The 14,950-nt window shown below is 41.5% G+C and overlaps 3 protein-coding genes and 2 long non-coding RNA genes across 7 annotated transcripts; 3 read left to right on the top strand and 2 right to left on the bottom strand.

The window, feature by feature from the left end:
- The first annotated feature begins 1,875 nt into the window (after positions 1-1,875).
- Positions 1,876-4,390, top strand: LOC6552380. Of its 2 annotated transcripts, none has more exons than XM_001978862.3 (3): positions 1,876-2,270; positions 2,837-3,881; positions 3,936-4,390. In XM_001978862.3, exons 1-3 carry the CDS (start codon positions 2,057-2,059, stop codon positions 4,363-4,365), a joined length of 1,689 nt encoding a protein of 562 aa, XP_001978898.1. In that variant the 5' UTR covers positions 1,876-2,056; the 3' UTR covers positions 4,366-4,390. The 2 variants fall into 2 exon arrangements, with proteins under 2 accessions (XP_001978898.1, XP_026831555.1); XM_026975754.1 differs by having other exon boundaries at positions 1,877-2,270; positions 2,837-3,843; positions 3,936-4,106.
- Positions 4,391-4,402: 12 nt separating this feature from the next.
- On the bottom strand, positions 4,403-5,407 carry LOC6552381 (enolase-phosphatase E1). The gene is made up of 3 exons (XM_001978863.3): positions 4,957-5,407; positions 4,647-4,903; positions 4,403-4,580 (listed from the first exon to the last, which is right to left on the bottom strand). The coding sequence occupies exons 1-3, from the start codon at positions 5,400-5,402 to the stop codon at positions 4,423-4,425; spliced, it is 861 nt and encodes a 286-aa protein (XP_001978899.2). The 5' UTR covers positions 5,403-5,407; the 3' UTR covers positions 4,403-4,422.
- Positions 5,408-5,644: 237 nt separating this feature from the next.
- Positions 5,645-14,818, top strand: LOC6552383 (egl nine homolog 1). Of its 2 annotated transcripts, none has more exons than XM_015154065.2 (5): positions 5,645-6,708; positions 13,051-13,330; positions 13,458-13,538; positions 13,600-13,739; positions 13,798-14,813. In XM_015154065.2, the coding sequence occupies exons 1-5, from the start codon at positions 6,164-6,166 to the stop codon at positions 14,174-14,176; spliced, it is 1,425 nt and encodes a 474-aa protein (XP_015009551.1). In that variant the 5' UTR covers positions 5,645-6,163; the 3' UTR covers positions 14,177-14,813. The 2 variants fall into 2 exon arrangements, with proteins under 2 accessions (XP_015009551.1, XP_001978901.1); XM_001978865.3 differs by lacking the exon at positions 5,645-6,708 and adding an exon at positions 11,200-11,882 and having other exon boundaries at positions 13,798-14,818.
- Positions 9,878-10,360, bottom strand: LOC113564348. Its single transcript, XR_003407936.1, has 2 exons — positions 10,236-10,360; positions 9,878-10,173 (listed from the first exon to the last, which is right to left on the bottom strand). It is a non-coding gene; the product is annotated as an uncharacterized LOC113564348 (long non-coding RNA).
- LOC113564349 lies at positions 10,526-10,933 on the top strand. Its single transcript, XR_003407937.1, has 2 exons — positions 10,526-10,603; positions 10,682-10,933. It is a non-coding gene; the product is annotated as an uncharacterized LOC113564349 (long non-coding RNA).
- Positions 14,819-14,950: the final 132 nt, after the last annotated feature.

Genomic DNA, 14,950 nt, shown 5'->3' with positions numbered 1-14,950 from the left:
GTAATCACAATACCAAGCACAATAATATTTTTGACTTGAATGATGTGTGGGAGAGCGAGAGAGTGGGTGCATAGCGCAATTAATGTGGATACAAAAACAGCGAACAGCCTACGGAAAAATCACGAACTAGAAAGTAAGCAAAAAACATAAACAAACAAGATAGAATGCTATAGATACCCGTTACTCAGCTAGTGGAAGAAATTGGGGGAATAAAATATAAAATGAAAAAAAACTAAAAAAGTTTTTTAAAAGTGTGGACGTGACCGTTTTGGGCGTTATGTGGACGTTTTAGTGAGCGTGGCAAAAATTTTGTTGGCGAATCTGTAGAAATTTACAAAATATATACAAAAATTAAAAAATGTCACATATTTCAAAAGTGTGGCCGTGACAGTTTTGTGCGGTTTGTAGGTGTTAAAGTGGGCGTGGCAACATTAGGCTGCATGCTCAACTTCTAGCTTTTGTAGTCCCTGAGATCGAGGCGTTCGACTCTAGTTCGACGCTAGTTCGACTCGGGTATTGATCCTGATCAAGAATATATATACATACTTTATATAGTCGGAAACGTTTCCTTCTCCCTGTTACATATTTTTCAACGATTCTAGTATACTCTTTTATACCGGGTATAAAAACCTAACAACTTTTATTAACAAATAAAAAATAAGCATTAAGCCACCGTCGGTTTTGGCAAAAGCAACCATAAAATTCGGAGCGCAGAGTATATTTAAATACATATTTTGCTTGCGTGTTTATATTTATTTATTATATATATGTATATGTGTTTTTTGTACATTAGCACTGCCCCAATAATTCACTTAGCTCTAAGATCACCGAAACAAATTCTATTGGTATGGGAGAGATAAAAAACAAAATCTGTTACATACATTTCAACGAATCTAGTAGGGTATACTCTATTCTACAGGTAAAACTCAATAAAACTCAAAACTCCTTTGGATGGAGATAAGATATATAAAAATAATTAACTTTGCAATTATTGAACCATAAATTTTAAGCTTAAATGCATAAGGGATTTCTCTAGACCACTTAGTACAATCCTACTATACATATGTACATATCTATACATACATACGTACATATGTACATATGTTTTAAGCATAAGAACATATTGTTTTGAGGTACATTTTCATTATAATTCTTAAAAAATACTACCAAAATTATTACAAATAAAATAACTTAGTAAATAATATCTTAAAACATACAAGAAATATGTTGCGTTTAAATTTGTTTGATACAATTTTTAGTTCAGCTTTAACAGACCGTTGAAGTTTCAGATAGATTCTGGTTGAAATAAGTAGTGAGCCCACTGTATATACATACGTTTATGAAAATCTTCAAAGGTGGTCTTAGCGTGGATCATAGCCAGTAATTCAACAGTAATAGATTTAAATTGGTCAAAATGTATGGGTAAGTGTTAAAAGCGCCACAACAAATAATAAAAAACCTTATTTAATACCTGAAAACGTTCGCTTTAAATTCGACAACTTCTGATATCAACTTTTGCGACAAAACTTATTTAGGATTTGGATAAATAAATAGACCATCTAAAGCTCACTCATTTTGGCACCTTTTATCAATTTTTTTATTTCTGAACCATATCATAGCCTGGATTGGTGTATCACTCGGTAGGACCACAACAGATTTTCATTTCATATATACTAAAATCGATCGCTCCATGTGCTGTTCTTTACAACTTGGTCTGCCGTCTAGATGGATAAATTTCTTATCCCGTGGAAAGATTAAACATTGAAACAATAAAAACATTAATATATCGATCAATGAATACATTCTAGGGAAGGGTATCTAACTTACTGGGACATTAAATGAGTTTTTCCCAGCCCTTGCGACTGCGCAGACGAAGTGCATCTGAAATCAGGACAGCAATGCGGTGCGTGACCTGGCGAATGGTGTGCCCAAAACGGAAGTGCACAAAAACAAACAGTGGAAGGTTACCGCTGGCAACAACTGCATGTTGTGCTTGGTATTGATAAAGCGCGTTTGCAACAATTAAATATTTTCCAGTAGGAACACTTCGCGCAGCATGAGCTCGCACTATCTGAATTCTTGTGTGAAAGTGCCCATCGATCCGTGCAACAACTGTCCGGCTCCGGTATACAATCGCCCCAAGCTCTGCTCCCTTGGTGGAAAGAAGCCGCCTGAAAAGCCTCCAACTTCACAGCCGGAGGAGGAGTCACCTGCTTGGAGCAGCCAGATGGGGGTCAGGTCCTTAGCTAAATTCTACGACAGTATACCTGGTGAGTTCTGCTTACAAAGTGCGCAAGGGCTAATACCTGCGTATTGAAATTAATCGTCATTGTTAATATTTGAAGGAATTTATAGACTTCCATTTCACAAAATGTGTGAATTTGATAATTTGATTGAGTATTAGTCTTTGAATCAATATAAAAGTAAATATTAATGGAATAAAAAAGAAGCTTTGTGCACTTATTATGGTATGTAGGTATGTAACATGTAGAAGGGTGCCTTTCCGACTATTAAAAGTATATACATTCTTGATCAGGATCAACAGCCGATTTTCGATCTGGAAATGTCCGTCTATCCGTACGTACGAACGTTGAGATATCAGGCTAAAGGCTAGAATGTCGTGATAATATGTTAACTGACTAACTCAAATTTGTTAACTGACGCCCACAAACCGTCCAAAACTTTCACGGCCACACTTTTGAAAATTGTATTGAAATTATATAATTTTATTATTTGTCTTGCCAGTTCCTATCAGTATTGCCAACTTTTTTTATGCTACGCCCACTCTATCGACCACAAACCGCCCAAATTCCTAATTTCTTTTTGGTTTTTCAAGACTACTGTGATGTTAAGCACCTGCACCAAGCAGAGTTCTATTCAACTCTGCAGAGCCTGCGTAGTACCAGCCGTGAACTGCGATCTCAGGCAGCAACTGCTCCAACCCCAGAGCGAAGTGCTGGTGTCAGCAGAAGTTCTGTGGGCCATGGAAAGTCTAAAAAGCGGCTTTCCAAAGGGAAAAAAATAAAAAAACGTCCTTTGGTACTGGATCCTGTTCCTCCGCCAGCAATCTTAGTGATCCCCGATCAAGAGGATAGATGCGCTACCCACCCAGTTGTGCATACTCCCAATTCCAGTTGTCTAAGCGACGAGTACGACAAGTGCCTTAGGGACTTGAGTCGCCTAAAAAGCTTTAAGGAAGACTTTGCTGTGGAGGTTGCGGATTTCAAGAGGTCCCTTAAAAGCTTTGAAGAGGAGTTCCGCAGGCCAAAGTCCACAAGCAGCAAAGGGACTGAAACAGAAACCAACAAGCCGAGTCAGACACAAAACCGCTGTCAGAAGACTGCCAATCCTGGCCAGCATACGGCAGAACGAGCCAAATGCCGGAGGGAAATGCTGCGCAGGTGCTTCAGTGTCAATGATCTTCAAGGAATTACCTTAGAGGCTCATTCGAAGCCTTCCAAACTAGCTCAACCTGCGCGAAGCAACTATTTTCCACTCAGCAATCAGGAGGAAGTGCCTAAGATACAGATTCAATCGCCCACCACCTCATCGAAGCGAAGTAGTAGTGCTTCAACCGCAGCAAAAGGTCGAGGAAGACGCGGCAGAGTAAGGAAACCAAAGCCAGGATCTAACGCAAAGGATGAGAAACCACTACCTCCGCTGTGCATCTATGAGTTGCCAGAAGAACCGGTCCAGAGAAGAACGCCCAGTGTGTCACCGCTGCACCCGGTATCTCGTCCTAATCTAGCGGCAACTTTGCGGGCTGAAGTCTCTAGGAAAAAGGTTAAGGAACTGAAGAACAACTGCACTTATCATGATCCCCGTCCGCAATTCGATTGGGAGGTAAGAAAAACGCCTGCTTGGAAATCGCTGTCCTTGAAGTAAGTAGTTCACAAAATATTAAGTTGCGCACAATTTCATTGTTTTTTCTGTAGCGAATCCCACAAGGCGTTGTTATCCATTCGGCTGGCCACTCGGAAGGCAGAACAGGCTTTTCAGGAGCGCCAGTACGAACTGCATATGGAAATGATGCGTCAACGGGTCAAATCCGCTCCGCTTCTTCTTGAAGGTCCTACGTTCTGGGGCCCGGAAGTGGGCAAGCTCACCCACACCTGCCGGAGCGAGGAATTACGTCATTCCTGTGAGGAAAGCCGGCAACGAAGAAAGAAAAAGTCCGAGCGTTCAGCTCCAGATGCGGATACTAAGCTGCAGCAGCTACGCAAGATCTATGGCACAGAAAAGTCTTGTTCGAGGCAGTCTCAAAGAAGCAAGCGGTCCGGACGACGACCGCAGGGGCTGACTACCGAGACACCCAGCCATGATAGCGGTGACGATCTGTGCAGCGTAGATCGAGCTTTCCTCTAGACATTCACCTAATTTCCAAGCACATAGTCACAATATATGTATACTTTTTGGAATGACCTAAGCCTGGTATTTATTGAGCGGCAGTTTCAGGTTTTGAAGTGGTTTAAAGTCCGGAATCAACTCAAAGCTAGCTTTTTGATCGTCTGCTAAGGCGGCGTTTCCAGGACGCTGCAGAATTATGGCTTGCAACCCCGCAGAGCGAGCGGCAGCCGCTTCTGAAATATAATTTTATATTAAAAAAGTTAGGAATAGGGTTACATTTGTGTGGATCAGCCACTCACCTCCTGGAATATCCGTGAGAAAAAGTATATGCTTCGGGTCCTCCTTTAATAGTTTGGCAATGGTTTCATAGGATTGTTGTTCCTGTTTGTGGCCCACATGGGTGTCGAAATATGCACTCAAGTACGGCTGCAGGTTCCCCACTAAACTATGTCCGAATATCAGCTTTTGGGCAGCCACGCTGCCGCTGGAGTAGACGGCAATCTGTAGTCCAGCAGCACGCCAGGCTTTAAACGCTGTTGGGACATCTTCGTATACACTAATATACAATAGTCATGATAGGAAAATTTCGAATGATTATAGTGAACTTACTGGCCCTTCAGCTCTCCATTAGTGTAGCCCTGCGCCCAAATTAAACCCTGAAGCGTTTTCATTGGCGTGACCTTCAGATCCTGATCAATTAGATAGCGCACAAAGCCTGCAATCAGTTCAAAATCCACTTCCGCCGGTGGAGCACTTAACAGGGCCTTGTAATCCGCAAACTGGGGCACTTGCTGCAGATCCTGGACAATATGCTGTATATCATCTTCTTCCCAGGAATTCCTTAGGAACTTCTCCACATTCTGCTTGGCATAGGGAAACAGTATATCGTGCACAAAGCTAATGGAAGTGGTGGTGCCCTCTATGTCCACCAGGACTACTTTAGCCATTCGTTCACTGGAGGTCATTGCGCTTATCAGTTGGATTAAGTTATCACGCGGAACCAGTTGATTTCCCAGCGCAGCATCTGTTTGGGTTTGATAATAGAGATGGCACATAAGTCACTATCGATAGAAAAACGAATAGATCCCTGAAATATATAAGCGGGTGTTGAGTTTCTCGCTAACGTTTTTGTTTCCTAAAACCTATGTAATTAAATATTTAAGCTAGAAAATGATAATAATAATGATAAAATTTGCTTTGATTTCCTTTGGCGGGCATTTAAGTGTCGGTATAAAATTATCACCACTAGCGTTGGTTCGTTGAGTAATCGATACCGATAGTCAGCCGTTAACAGTGCGGTACAACGATTTTATTTTAATGGTTCCACGATGAGTATCGGTTGACGCCCATCGCTATCAAATAGAAATTTTAGTGCTGAGCTAAGAATTTTCCATTTTTTAACAGTTTTTTTATTAAAAAATGGGATGATCGAGCTCAGGGGATTAAGTAGTGTTAAGAGAGTGAAAAGTTCCCAACCAAAAACGTCTTACAAACTATAATATTCGCAGAAAAAACACAACAACGTACATATAGCTGCCCGTGCGTCTGTGTGTGTGCGTTGTATGTGCGTTTTTTTTTGTTTATTTGGCAAATTCGGTGGCCTACGTGATTAAAATAAGCGCAAGCGGACTTAAGTGAAATGTTGGCTAAAACGTTCAAGTGCCGTAATTCGCATTGATAACAATTATACATAATCTGAGAGCGTGTGTGTGTGATTGCCTCATTGCCTGAAGGAGAGGTGGAGTAAAACAAGCTGGGAGAGCTGTCAAGGTTAAAATCGGTCGTCGCCTTTGGCACTCCTCTCCCACAAAATGCAATGAGCAGGGGTCGCGGAAAGGTCAGGGATTCAGCTAGCCATTCCGGATCCAAATCGGCCATGGACCCGCCGCGCTGCTCCATTTGCGGCACTCAGCAGCAGCTGCTGCGCTGCGCCAAGTGCAAGGCCGTCTACTACTGCTCCCCCGCTCACCAGCACCTCCATTGGCCCGACCACCGCACCGAGTGCCGCCTCCTAACCCGCCAAAAGCTCAACAGTAGCAACAACAACAAGCAGCAGCAACTCCAGCAGCGGCAGCAGATCCAGCAACTGCAACAAGCGGTGGCATCTGCTAATTTGGAAGGCAGCGGCGCCGGCGCCAACTGCTCCACCGCCCAGATGATGACGCCTGCCCACCAGGCGCAGAGTTGGCCCACCGAGGTAGACAACCTGCTGAATTTCCTCGGACAGCCGGGCATTCAGGAGAAGGCGGCAGCTGCAGAAACGGAAGCGGGTCAAAGGCAGCAGCAGCATCACCATCATGGCGAAAAGAGCTCCAGCTATCAAATCGGATTTGCGGATGCCAGCTTCATGGGATCAGGAAGGTACATATGTGGGTCGTCAGTGGACGGGTTAGATGTTCTAGTGTAAAAATTAAACAAATATTTTTCGGAGAGTTCATATTTTCAGAGTTTGCCATATTATTAGAGAAGCAATTCCCTCGCCATTATCGAGGATTATGCCTCTCTTTTTTTAGAGCTGGCAGTACCGTCACGCTAATTCGTTACCTTCTGGGAATTGCAATGCAGCTTGAAGTTGATCAATTTTGACCACTGCGACATATTTAAAAATTAAACACGATCAAATACAATTAGAAATAAAAGAAGACTCCTATAATACTGCTATCCGTAGCAGGCTGAAAGAAATATATTTTTCATAGAAGCTATTTTGAGCCAGCATATGTACACACATGTGCACTTGAAGTTGTGTTTGCCATTTGTGGAAATAGTACCGAAACGAAATCTATAGCCCCGATTAGACTCTAGCATGTGCATTATTACTTTCGCCCTGCCCTGCCCCGTTCCGCCCCTCGCCGTCTTCACTTGCATATCAAGTCAATTAATGAAAAGCGGTTACGTGCCCACTCCTGAAAAGCCTCACGATTCAAAAGCAAAACGTGATAAAGCTGATGGCAGCGTTCATATGGTGTTGAAGTTTATTGCTTTTGTGATCCTCAAGCTTCATGGAGCCTAATTTATTATTTGTTGATGTACAGCAAAAGGTCTAATAACGTAAATCAGAAGTGTTCACTCATTAAACATCACTATCCGATGTAACCACGTTTGCGTCCTCATTCAAATAGTTTAAAAATTTTCACAATCGGATTAGATCGTCTGGGTAGACTGGTATGATAGTAAATGCTTCTTTTCTTATTTTCGGTGAAAATATTAATATTCTCCCGTTGTCGGAACTGCGGTTGAAATAATAATACAAATTATATTATGTACTATGGGTGTTTAAGGTAAGCTTAACGTCTAATTGGGAACTTGAGAAGGACGCTTTAGTAGACAAACACTTGGTGTTGGTCTTAGATTAATATCAGATAAATGTACATATGTACATGCTGTGTATTTGCCTGTCTCTATATTCTTAAACGAAAATGTTTTAGAATTCCTTATTCAACTCTGTAAGCATTTGTCAGATCTTTGTCAGATGAGTCGTAATTGCCCTGCGGCTTGATTGAGATGGCACCTCTCAAGTCGAGTATTTACCTTCGGCATTACGTGCCCAGCCGCATAGTGCATATGGCGCCCATGCCCGATCTGATAGCACCTGCAATCGCAGTCGGAGTAGCATTCTTCGGGCGGAGGGTGCTGACTTTGTAATTATTCTGTTGCGCAGTTTGTTTCGTCTAAATCTTTGATACTCGATTATTTATTTTTTCTTTGCACCCCGGAATTAACGAATACAATAAAAACAAGAGAGAATGCTATAGACGAGTTCCCCGACTATCAGATACCCGTTACTCAGCTAGTGGAAGTGAGAACGAGAAATGTCTTCATTTTCTTGAATATCGGTAGAAATTACATAAACAATAAATAATAAAAAAAAAAATTAATTTGTTTGTGGGCGGTAGAATAGGCGTGCCAAAACGATTATTTGGCAAATCGATAGAAATTTGCACGACTAATAAAATAAAGACAAAAATATCAAAACATTTTTTAAAAGTGTGGGCGTGGCAGTTTTGCGCGGCTTGTGGGCGTGGCAGTTTTGCGCGGTTTGTGGGCGTGGCAACATTTAGAAACAAACTATCACTGCGTCTATGTCTCTGGAAGTATGCTTAATCTCAACATTCTAGCTACCTAGTTTCTGCGATCGAGGCGTTTATACAGAAAGAGGGACATGGCAAGATCGACTTGGCTATTAATCCGGATCAAGAATATATGTACATATGTACTTTATGTGGTCGGAAAAAGGAAGCATTTCTGCCTGTTACATACTTTTCAACTGATCTATTATACCCATTTATTCAACAGGTATAATAGAAATAAATATAGAAATTTTTTCGTAATTTTAGCTTTCAGTCAATCCGGCTGAGTCATCAATAACACTGTTCTGTAAAATTTGGTGTTCGTGTATAAGTTGTAGTGAATAAAAGCAACATTAATGAATGTCATATTTCTGACGGCTTCCTAAGAATATGATATAAGTTACGATATTTTCTTTCTACTTGTATCCTTCATTTTTTTGCCCTATTATTTCAAATCGATTTTGTCAGGTGTAGTGTAGTCGCTTTAATTTCTACCTTCTTATCGCCCGAAGTGGGTGGTCCGTTCAGCAGGGAGGTCCGGAGCGTTTTGCCTACGTGCCGGGAATACGCAAGCGGATCGTTCAGATCGTGTTATCAGAGTTTAGCGCTTGTCTTAGCTCTTAGATTTCAATCTGCGGTGGGATGTGTTGTTCTTTATCAAACAATTAACGCAATCAGCCCGACGTGATCTCATTTTGAGAGTTTGCAAAATTCCGGCACTGTTTATAAATGTGCTAAATTTGCTGGTCTGCCTGTCAAGCAACTCTCTAGGAAAAATAAACAATACGTTTGCGCAAAACTCGATGAACAGTGATTGTTGAAAACCAAATCTACTCGCCACCGACGGTTTTTTTTTTAACTTGGATGTTTAATGTTGTTTTTAAGGGACATGAGAGTATTTTCCACTTTAAATCAAATCATGTGTACTCAGAACAAAGCAAATTCTAGCGATTATCCAACTATCCAAGTAAAGGAACTGATGGTTGCAATCTCTTCTATCTATGTTATCCAATTCCAATTGGGTGGAAACTTATGCCTCTAGTCTCCATCGGCGGTATCAATGTCTAGCGATGAATCTCGAACCCAAGGCGAGCCCGAGCGAGCTACGTAGGCAGACGCACGTCACCAAGGTCGACTGCCACTCAGTGCGTGTGTTACGCCACGCCCCTCGCCCAGCTGTTTCTCCGGCCACCAAAAGGGCTGCGAGCTGGTGTGGTACACGTGCCGCAGTCGACGTTGTCGCACGTAATACATCACAGAGGAAACGGGCGCCAATCGATCATTACAATGTACACGGAAAATGTACATAAATACATATGTATGCTCTAAAAGAAATCAGTTTAGTGGCCATTGTGCTTCAAACTGGGTTGTGTGAGTGAAACAGCATAAATGATGCACTCCTCGCATAGGAGCTAACTTATGGTCTTATGGTTATGGCTAACCAAATAATGATATTAGTAGTATTATAGTATAATAATATTAGTATAATATAGTATTCCATAAGATACATTTCATTTTAACTTTTATCGTCACCAATTTCATGACTGATTTTTGCACGTCTTGGTCGAGTTTATATTGGTTGGTCAGATTTCTGAGTAGTTTATTTATTTCGTGGTGCTATCAAAGGCTACCCATTTTCTCTGCGTGCACGTTGCTGGGCACCGACTTTGAACTGGGCCGTTGACCCAATTTTGTGGTTGTACATTCGCCTAGCTTCCGCGTGCTTCCGCCGTTCTGTAGCTCATCTTTCTTAGTGTTTCTTTAAGGCATTTTTAGCAGATATTTGTATCAAACAATTGAAATATCCACAGTATCTCTTACCTCCTCGCACTCCCTCAGCTGGCGACCATCTCTTTCTGACTCACTTGGCTATCGCATTAACGCCTGTGCGTGTGGCTTCTTTGCGTTTGTGTGCTTGCTCGCATGTGCGTGTGCCAATGGTGCGTTGGTGTGTGTGCTGGGCTACGTGACGATTGTTGCGCTTGTCTTTCTGCCTTATTGTTTGCCTCCGCTTTTCCCCGCTTTTTCGCTTGCATTTGCTTTGGGTTGGCAGAGTGTGTTTGAACTCTCTTGAAGGGCAAGCGGGACGAGTAGCTTCCTCCCGCTTCCTGGAACCTTGCGGGTCGGATCCCCTAATTTGCACGTTTAGCTCGGTTTTCGCTATCTGCAGCTGCCTTTTACCTACATATGTAAGTATTTTTCACTATTTGCTCAGAGCTACCAAGGTACTGCTTATCGCATTCTCCTGCTTCTCCTTCGGTTTTTAGCTGCTTCCCTGGCCCCCAGTCTTCTCATTCACTCGTAGTTTCATGGACGCTCTGATATAGTGATGAACGGATTTGTGGGCGGATAGAAAATAGCTAAACAAAATTTGGCTTGAGCAAAGAAACTTCAATCTTAAGCCCAATTTTAGCCTTTTCTATCAGTCTCGATTTTATCATATTAAATTATCGTATTCTGAAATCCTTTGCTCTTAATATATGGGGGAATAAAGTTACAAAAAAGTGTCAAGTATTATAAAAATTGTATTTTCCATCTGAAACCTATAAACTAACTAACAATTTTGTAGTTTAGTTTAGTTTTTAGATATTAATGCAAATTTAATGTATAGTTCTCCTTTCCAAATTCTGAACTGTGTTTTAAAAACGCCGAAAAATATTGCTTGCACAATTTATGGAACGTTAACTACACAGCAGAAATCGCGCACATGATTCTAGCTATAGCCATAAAATAGCTAAATAGTTTTCACCTGCTCTCAAATCTCTCTCTTTCCTGACCAACGGTATCGAGCGAGAGCGGCCTGCGGTGCTGCCGCATTCGGAAAACAAACGGCGACGAGTGTGGTTCGTTTTAGCTGCTTCAAATTTTTTCCTATACATATTAGTTAACCGAAGCCAACCAATAAACAAACGTGACTAACGGTGCATAAACAAAGGCAAATCAAAACAAACATCTACCAAAACAAAAGCGAAAAGTGAAATATACAGGCAGCTGGCCCCAACAAATGCAAACTGCAATTATTCGTACCTGCCCACATACACGATTGCATACGATATAACCGCCGGTGTTTCTCTAACTCGGTCTCTTTCCCTCTTGTAATCGAGGCTCCCACTCGCATAAAACTCGCGGGTGGTTTCAAACTTTCATCAGTTGTGCGTCAATTTCTGAAGAAGTCGCTCGGGTTCTCCCAAAAATCAGCCACCAACCAATTCGGGTTATCGAAAAGGGATCCTGGAACAATTCAAATGCCAAAAACTTAATTTACTACCCTTTCTCTGAGTCATCTGTAAAGATACAAAAAAAGACTTCAGACTTAAAGGTGCTTCAAGAGTGTATAACAGTGAAAAGCAAGCTGACTAATAAGGGAAAAATGATCACCTCCACGACCACGGACTATAAAAACTTTTTTAAACACTCGGCACATCCTGCCAATGCTGAGCAGTACTTCCGGGAACTTCTTGACAAGCGGTAATGATCTTTAGAATATTGAAATAAAGTTCCTAAGAACTTTAGCCTATAATGAGGCTAAAATTTATGGAAGCCCTTAATGAGAGAAATAACTGTGGCCATAGTGAAGGATATTAATGTTTATTTCCCTTAGGTAATCAAATTGAAAAAATTAATTCGTTTTAAATTTTAAAAATGAAAACGATTTTTCTAATACAATAAAACTTTTCAATACTCATTGTATAATATTTTAGAATCCCTAAAAAATTGCTCCTCAATGCACATCATATTAGTTATTGGCTTGTTGCGGTTGGCTGAAAACGTTGTTGCACTTGTTTGATACATTCAAATCTAAGGTCATAAACTTTTCATAGAATAATTGTTTTTCGGGTTGTGTACCAACCCTTTTCTTCTGGATTTCACACCTCTTATAATCTGTTAATTATCATTTGCATTAACCTGGGCACTGCGAATGCCAATAAAACCGGTTAACAGTTTCTGTTTGTGGCGTCTTTCATGTATCTTAATCTTCAGACAGGCATTGATTTGGAATTTTTAAATTAATATGTTGGTGAGACTGAATCTGCTTTGTAGCTTTGGGTGCTTAAAGTTCTCCTCTTTCCCATTCCGGGAATTCGATCAGCAGCGTCGCACGTTTCAGAAATATTTGTATTTTTGCGACAACGATTTGACTTTATGACTTTTAATGGCGCCTGTCAACTTGTGCGAAAATGTTTCATCTCTGTTTTATTTTTTAGGAATGTTTAGTATTGCTCTGCTTATCCAGAATTTCGCGATCGTCTGGCCAATCGGCGGAGTGGGCTAGTTCAGTTCTGGGTGGCCTACGTGACTGGGACCCACCGACATGTAGGAAAATATTGCTTTTATGGGCGCATCATAAAAAAGTCGTAAAGTTGTATGCATTGCAGTACCAGTTGCTCAAAACGCCTGTAAAAAAGCTTGGGCGCAATAGAACTTTTGTGCTAATAATAGCGAAGAAAAGCGTCTAGATTAATTAGATGCAGGGGTTTCCCCAAGGTGACCTCACTCACATCGGCATCTCTAATTCAATTACAGAATAACGGCCTTGAATAGTTAATAAATTTTTTTTCTTTCGTCTTTCTACTAAAAGGGAACGCAGTTTAAATGATCCGACTGACTTAAGATCTTCGTTTCCGATTTTTCGCAGTGAGCGCCGCTATGAGGATCTGTGCCGCAACATCATCAGTGACATGAATCAGTATGGCTTATCCGTTGTGGACGACTTCCTGGGCATGGAGACGGGTCTGAAGATCCTCAACGAGGTTCGAAGCATGTATAACGCAGGAGCCTTCCAAGATGGCCAAGTTGTGACCAACCAGACGCCCGATGCTCCCGCGGTGCGCGGTGACAAGATCCGAGGCGATAAGATCAAGTGGGTTGGTGGCAATGAGCCGGGCTGCAGCAATGTCTGGTATCTGACCAATCAGGTGAGCAACGAACAAGATAAAATACTGCTGTGGTTCTTACTTACTCGTGCTTAACAGCTACAAGAGCTGGCTTTTTTATTAATAACTGTGAATACCCAAAGACGTCTAATTTAATTTTACTTTTCAGATTGACTCTGTGGTGTACCGTGTCAACACGATGAAGGATAATGGCATTTTGGGCAACTACCATATCAGGGAGCGCACGAGGGTAAGCGTAAGATGAGGAAATACATCTGGGATTAAGTTAATATATGATTTCTTGATCTTAGGCAATGGTTGCCTGTTATCCAGGATCAGGAACTCACTACGTCATGCACGTCGACAATCCCCAAAAGGATGGCCGCGTTATAACGGCAATATACTACCTGAATATCAATTGGGATGCGAGGGAAAGTGGCGGCATTCTGCGGTAGGTTTAAAAACTTATGTGTGCCATGAACATCAACTTAACTTTTATCTATGACCAGAATTCGACCAACACCTGGAACCACAGTGGCGGATATTGAGCCGAAATTTGATCGCCTTATTTTCTTCTGGTCTGACATTCGAAATCCCCACGAAGTGCAGCCCGCTCACCGTACCCGCTATGCCATCACCGTCTGGTACTTCGATGCCAAGGAGCGCGAGGAGGCCCTGATTAGGGCCAAGCTGGAAAACAGCAAGACGAACAATCTGGCAGCTCAAGCCCAAGCCCAACAGGCTGAACCAGACTCCACCACCACACCACCCGCAGCAATAGCTTCATCCTCATCCAGTCTGCCAGCTAGCATGTCCACGGGAACGGGAGCGCTGAACGCGAATGTGTCGAGTAATACCTGTGCCACCAACAGCGAAATATGCACGTAACCCAAGCCGGTAGCTCAGCTATAGGGCAACCAAAAAGTGTAAATTATTTTCAACCAAACACACATGTATAAAGCTAGTTAAAAACTATTTATAGCTCTGCACGGGCGGCAGCCCAAGCCCGCATTGCGAAAGTTATTCAAAGCTCCTTTAGTCGTTAAGCCTTCTACAAGTAGTTTAGTTCTAAGTCGTACCCTTAGTCATTCTCGCATTAACCATTAGCTTACTGCCATGTCAGCGTCCGAGTTGGTTGTTTATTAATTTTAGTTTGTTGCATCTTTGTCAGGACCTTTTGCCTAGCTCATTCTTAGTTTTTGGCTGCCAAAGTATTATACCTAAAAAGAAGTTAACTAGATTCAATAACATAAGCAACTGTCTCATTGCATCTTATCTCAAAATTATTTAACAAGCCAGTATATCGTGGGGAAATGCGGCTACTGGCTACCACTCAATCTTTCAACTCTTATGCAACTTGTTAGACATATTTTTGATATGGCTTACATCTAATAGCAAACTGAAATAAATGTTTGTCCGGAATACGTTCTCTTGTTATCTGTAAATCATGAAATATTTACATTTACGACATATATACATATTGTTTGTATATTTTTTATATTAAACGAAAGCCTGAGCTCATGAATTACGTGTGGCCTACATTTTTTGTATATGGTTGGAGGGAAGTTAAACCTTTCGAGTTTTAAACACACCATTTTTGAAGCTGCCCCGCTAATATTAAAAGAGTATTTTATTTTTTTAAACTTCCAAATCTTTAATGAA

Source organism: Drosophila erecta, unplaced genomic scaffold (assembly GCF_003286155.1).
Source record: "Drosophila erecta strain 14021-0224.00,06,07 unplaced genomic scaffold, DereRS2 tig00000000-arrow-pilon, whole genome shotgun sequence".
Taxonomy (NCBI): Eukaryota; Metazoa; Arthropoda; class Insecta; order Diptera; family Drosophilidae; genus Drosophila; species Drosophila erecta.
Note: the sequence above shows the minus strand (reverse complement) of the source record. Positions and strands in the feature narration are given on the sequence as shown.

Bases quoted from the DNA above. Each gene is read 5' to 3' on its own strand.
- LOC6552381 (XM_001978863.3), bottom strand. From the start codon at position 5,402: ATGTGCCATCTCTATTATCAAACCCAAACAGATGCTGCGCTGGGAAAT. The intron at 4,904-4,956 runs GTAAGTTCACTA...ATTGTATATTAG, and splicing joins AATGGAGAGCTGAAGGGCCA to TGTATACGAAGATGTCCCAA. The intron at 4,581-4,646 runs GTGAGTGGCTGA...ATTATATTTCAG, and splicing joins TCTCACGGATATTCCAGGAG to AAGCGGCTGCCGCTCGCTCT.
- LOC6552380 (XM_001978862.3), top strand. From the start codon at position 2,057: ATGAGCTCGCACTATCTGAATTCTTGTGTGAAAGTGCCCATCGATCCG. The intron at 2,271-2,836 runs GTGAGTTCTGCT...TGGTTTTTCAAG, and splicing joins ATTCTACGACAGTATACCTG to ACTACTGTGATGTTAAGCAC. The intron at 3,882-3,935 runs GTAAGTAGTTCA...TTTTTTCTGTAG, and splicing joins TGGAAATCGCTGTCCTTGAA to CGAATCCCACAAGGCGTTGT.
- LOC6552383 (XM_015154065.2), top strand. From the start codon at position 6,164: ATGAGCAGGGGTCGCGGAAAGGTCAGGGATTCAGCTAGCCATTCCGGA. The intron at 13,331-13,457 runs GTGAGCAACGAA...TTTACTTTTCAG, and splicing joins TCTGGTATCTGACCAATCAG to ATTGACTCTGTGGTGTACCG. The intron at 13,539-13,599 runs GTAAGCGTAAGA...TCTTGATCTTAG, and splicing joins ATATCAGGGAGCGCACGAGG to GCAATGGTTGCCTGTTATCC.